At 44.0% G+C, this 5,704-nt stretch overlaps 1 protein-coding gene across 4 annotated transcripts in view; it reads left to right on the top strand.

Annotated features, from left to right (window-relative positions):
• The window catches only part of slco4a1 (solute carrier organic anion transporter family, member 4A1), a 45,444-nt gene extending 40,215 nt beyond the window's left edge, over positions 1-5,229 (top strand). For all 4 annotated transcript variants that reach the window (XM_042097810.1, XM_042097815.1, XM_042097814.1 and 1 more), the window contains 2 exons: positions 1,531-1,679; positions 2,680-5,229. In XM_042097810.1, the coding sequence (XP_041953744.1) occupies positions 1,531-1,679; positions 2,680-2,853 (323 nt within the window). In that variant the 3' untranslated portion in view covers positions 2,854-5,229. The remainder of the gene's footprint in view (positions 1-1,530; positions 1,680-2,679) is intronic.
• Positions 5,230-5,704: the final 475 nt, after the last annotated feature.

A 5,704-nucleotide genomic window follows, 5' to 3' on the forward strand; every position in this document is an offset into this window, starting at 1 on the left:
ACCAGAGTAGGCTATAGAAGTAGTCCTACCTTAACACAGACTCTGTCCTTGCCTCGTGCACTCTCTCTCCCTCTCAACAGACTCATCCCTCCTCAGCATGCACATTTAATCCAAACATTCACAATCGTGCAAGACGACTGGCTAAATTGCTATTAAATCCAGTTAGCATCATTAGCACTAGGGCTGGGCGATAAAACGATAGCGATATGTATCGCAATAGACATGTAATGACATCAATAAAATAGAACATTCAATATATATATAGCAACACACACCTCCCGCCTTACGTTGTCCATAAATAAATAGGCTAAATATATCTTGCATTGTAGCTAGTATATGCAACTCTACCAGAGTAGGCATAGAAGTAGGCCTACCTCAACACAGACTCTCAATGCTCTCTCTCTCTCTCCCTCTCAACAGGCACATCCCTCCTCATGTAATCCAAACATTCACAATCGTGCAAGACGACTGGCTAAATTGCTATTAAATCCGGTTAGCATCATTAGCACGCTGCACGAATTTGTTCAAAACTGTTGCATTCAAATTGACTGCTAAGTTCTAATTATCTCAATCCCGATGCAAATGGAAAAGTATTTTCAAGACTGAAACGGACCTGTCCCAAGGAGAAAAAGTATTCATTTGAAACATAAACACATGTGGGGAAACTGAACAGTCTAACCAGTAGATTATGATAAACTAGCAAATTAAGCTACTCTTACAATAATTCCAGGCTTCAACTAGTGCTGCTTTTCATTTAGACTTATGTGCACATTTATTTATTTGAGTGTTTTTCATGATTGTGTTGCTATTTCTTTTCCCTGTTTGCTTTGATTGATAACTGAGGTGATTAAAATCAGAGGAAGGTTAACTTTAAAATAAAAGTGTTTAAATTTAACTTTTTTTCCCTTCTCGTCCTTATCTGAAATATATTTAAAACGAAAAAATCAATAATTATCGATATCGACTGACTGATATCGTGATACATTTTTCAGCCATATCGCCCAGCCCTAATGAGCACGCTGCACGAATTTGTTTAAAACTGTTGCATTCAAGTTGACTGTTCTTTCTTATCATCTCCATCCCGATGTAAATGGAAAAGTAGGCTATTTTCCAAGACTCAAATAAGCCTGTCCCAAGGAGAAAAAGTATTCATGAAATGAACAGTCCAACCAGTAGGCCTAAACTATGATAAACTAGCCAATTAAGCTTGTTTACAATGTGCACATTTATTTATTTGAGTGTTTTTCATGGTTGTGTTGATATTTCTTTTTTTAATAACAGTGTTTAAATTGAACTGCTTTCCTTATCTGAATTTTTTTTTTTTTTTTTTTAAATAATAATTAAAAAAAAGTTTTTAAAAAAAAGTTATAATAATCAATAGTTATCGATATCGACTGATATGATACTGATATCGTGATACAGTTTCCAGCCATATCGCCCAGCCCTAGATTCAACCTTATGGTGGTCTTACGCCAGTGAATTCCAGTGGCTGGTGAATGATGACGTTGTTCTTTATCCTCATGTCCACAGGTGGCATCCCGGGTCCGATTGCATTTGGCTCTGTGATCGACATCTCGTGCCTGCTGTGGCAGGACCAGTGCGGGGAACAGGGTTCCTGCTACCTGTACCAGAACTCGGCCATGAGCCGCTACACGCTCATCGCTGGGATCATATACAAGGTCAGAACCAAGGTCACAAGGTCAGAACCAGCAGGCTATCGCTGGATCATAATACAAGGTTTCATATAATCAACATGACAGGAGCATTCCTGTGTGTCTCAGATAATGGCATCTATTTAAGATAGATTCTCTTTCCAGATAATGGCATCTATTTCAGGGTCCTAATGGCTTCTTTAGTTCAGTGTATTATTTCTGTTCCTTACAGTAACTGAAGTGTTCCTTTCACAGAGCGTAAAATTAGTTTTATAAGACTGGTCTAATTTTTCAAATGTATGCTGCCATCACGTTTGGTGTGTTCAGGTCCATGATTACAGGGCAAATGTATATGCTGCCATCACGTCTGGTGTGTTCAGGTCCATGATTACAGGGCAAATGTATATGCTGCCATCACGTCTGGTGTGTTCAGGTCCATGATTACAGGGCAAATGTATATGCTGCCATCACGTCTGGTGTGTTCAGGTCCATGATTACAGGGCAAGTTAATAGCTGCAGCAGACACTCCACGAACGGAGCGCTGCAGTGATGAGCCTAGTGCAGCCTGTAGGGGGCAGTGATGAGCCTAGTGCAGCCTGTAGGGGGCAGTGATGAGCCTAGTGCAGCCTGTAGGGGGCGTTATGAGCCTAGTACAGCCTGTAGGGGGCGTTATGAGCCTAGTGCAGCCTGTAGGGGGCAGTGATGAGCCTAGTGCAGCCTGTAGGGGGCAGTAGGGGGCAGTGATGAGCCTAGTGCAGCCTGTAGGGGGCGTTATGAGCCTAGTGCAGCCTGTAGGGGGCAGTGATGAGCCTAGTGCAGCCTGTAGGGGGCGTTATGAGCCTAGTGCAGCCTGTAGGGGGCGTTATGAGCCTAGTGCAGCCTGTAGGGGGCAGTGATGAGCCTAGTGCAGCCTGCCTGTTTCTACTCCAAGACAGTATTGCCACTGACCCTTGACCCCTTACCACCTGCTCTGACCTGCTCCGTGTGGCGTGTGTGTGGTGCTCCGTATGTGTGTGTGTGTGTCCAGGTGTTGGGGATGCTGTTCTTCCTGCTGGCGAGCGTCCTGTACCAGCCCCCGCCGGAGTCTCCACAGAGCAGCTGTGAGAGCACTGACCACGACCTGGGGGACCTGCCCACTAAGGACCTGCCCACTAAGGACCTGCCGCAGGAGGTCATCACCAACGTCCACGCCAGGCTATGATGATGTCATACTCACAACCGAGACCTCACTGTGTGTGTGTGTGTGTGTGTGTGTGTGTGTGTGTGTGTGTTTATGTCAACAGCCCTCACCAAACCAAAACACTGCACCCTTTCCGTGTGAAGCACACATTGGGTGGTCAGTCCAGTCCACTGCATATGAGGTCCTCTTGTGACACGTCTGTACGCACACTCCCTCATTCCGCTGCTGCTGTCCTCCACCCAAGCTAGCTGTTAAATATCAACCCTACACTTTCCTCCAGCCTGCAGTATCGTCCCAATCAAGTGTGTGCCGTGTGTGTGTGTGTGTGTGTGTGTGTGTGTGTGTGTGTGTGTGTGTGTGTGTGTGTGTAAGGGTTCACACAAGGACAAGAGACATGTTCAAGATGAGAAAGGAAGACTGTTGTTAAGTGAAGGTTCTCACTTGTTGCCATATTTGAGATCGTTTTGGATTCCCAGACACCGCCTACATGATCCCATTCAGAATCGTTTGCTGAAAAAGATTTCAGAAGTATCCATCATGATGCAGTGTGTATTAGTTTCCCTGTTCACATAGTTATTCAGCTCTTTCCTAAAACGGGATTAGCCTACATCAGATATAGCAGATGCTCTATAACAAAAGACTGCATATTTTACTTCATATTCTATTCCAACCCAAACATAGACGTCTATTTATCAGTTATGATACTAAACATACTGCTTTATCATCTACTCTCAGTATAGTCTTTCATATATGAACCACCATAATAACGACATGAGATCATATTTATTGCCATATTCGAGAAACACTTAAATGCATTTACAAGAAAATGTTTTGTATATTTTATCTGAAGCACATAACTATATATCAGAGAGAAGTGTTGCCCCTAGAGAGAGAGGGAGAGAGAGACAGAGAGGGAGAGAGAGAGGGAGAGAAAGAGAGTGAGAAAAGGAGCAAGAGGGAGAGAGAGAGGGAGAGAGAGAGAAAAAGAGAGGCACCTGGAGGGTCAGTAAATGGAGACCTGCGCGCAGGTGATGCGGCTCCTCCAGCAGGGCAGAAGGAGAGGAGGTGTCTTGTCCACGCGCTCCGCATTCCTGCTTCTGCCCACGTCCGTCCTGCCCATCGTACTGCCCCTGCCCATTGAAGCAGTGCCCATCGTACTGCCCCCGCCCTGCCCCTGCCCATTGAAGCAGTGCCCATCGTACTGTCCTGCCCTGCCCCTGCCCATTGAAGCAGTGCCCATCATACTGTCCTGCCCTGCCCCTGCCCATTGAAGCAGTGCACTTTAAAACAGCCACCAAGGACCTTGCAATCCCTCAGCAGCAATGCTGTGGCCAGAGGGGCCCATGAGAAGGACGCCTGCCCCCCATACTGGACCTGACATCGCCATAGACATCACCATAGCTCATGGCTATCAGGACGTGCAACAACACGCAAGAGCATACCAGGGAGCTGTTTTTATGTGTCCTTTTTTATCTTATTTTTTTTTTTACTTTTTATGGACCAATTGTGCCAAAGCACTGTAAGTCATTAACAAGAGGATTGGGTTGTATTTCCTCTTGTCAAACAAAGTTGTGTTTTGTATGTGTGATTTGTTTTCTGTTTTGTAGAAGTGCGATGCAACCCTGTCACCCTGTGTGTAATGAACTGGCACGAATGGAAGTTGTTCTTAATGTTGTGATGAAGCTCCTTCAGAGCTACCTAATTAATAACGCCCATCCGTGTGTGGATGTACAGTACCTATTTTAAACCCTAGTCATTGAAAGAGTGAAATACACAGTTGAAGCTAATGCCGGATCAGATTATTTCCTGTTTTAACATGTGTTACTTGAACTATTGAACGTAACTAAATCCGCAATCAAAAAATGTATGTCTGCCATTGTCCAGATAATAATTTATTTATTTTTACTTTATTTATTGATGAATATCAGTGGTTGTTTTTAGTTCTCTCACAGTTCTGTAAGAGAACTAAAAACAGTTCAATCTCTGTAAAAAATATTTATGTCTGTCCTCTAGAGAGTCAAGATCCTTAAACAGGATTAAAAGATGTCTGCAAACTCTCCATCCCAATCAATTTATGCAATGTAATTGGCACAAGACATACAGTAATGACGGTGTTCAACTGAGAAGACATGTCTGTCCAAATTGTTGTGAAGACTGTGTTTGTCTGATTCGTTTATTTTGAATCATCCCATATGAATGAAGCCATTTGATTTGAGCGCCTACTGTCCCCCCTGTCCAGCTAGTGTGACTGAGTTATGAGTGTTGTGGAGATTTGTGTTTCATGTCATTTGTTTTGAAGTTGCACTATTGCGTAACTGCATTTCCAACCAATTTCACTGGGGTCTTTTGGGGGTTTTGTTTCGGTACTTTTTTAAGTAAACCTGATTTGGAATTTGATGCAGCTTTTTTACGAATGTGACTTTCTCACAGTGTGTGTGTGCGTGTGTGTGTGTGTGTGTGTGTGTGTGTGTGTGTGTGTATGTGTGAGTGCAGGCGTGCGTACACAGTGTGTGTACATGGTGTGCGGCATATGTATTTGTGTGTGTGTGTGTGTGTGTGTGTGTGTGTGTGTGTGTGTGTGTGTGTGTGTTTATTTCACTTCTGCACTACTGAGTGTTTCAGCTCCCACAGCCACCGTCACTTGTGTGTGTCCACAAAGTGGCGCATGCTGCGTGCGTGTGTGTGTGTGTGTGTGTGTGTGTGCATAAAGTGGCGCATGACCTCTACATGACACACACACTTAGAGATGCTGGTACTCGCACAACATCCAGGACAATCTATTTCATACTGGTCCCACTCACTGCCCTTTACAGTGATGTCACTTTGTGAGAACTTGCATGTCTTGATGCAGAATAGACATAGTGTTGCATCA

Source organism: Alosa sapidissima, chromosome 7 (genome assembly GCF_018492685.1).
Source record: "Alosa sapidissima isolate fAloSap1 chromosome 7, fAloSap1.pri, whole genome shotgun sequence".
Classification (NCBI taxonomy): domain Eukaryota; kingdom Metazoa; phylum Chordata; class Actinopteri; order Clupeiformes; family Clupeidae; genus Alosa; species Alosa sapidissima.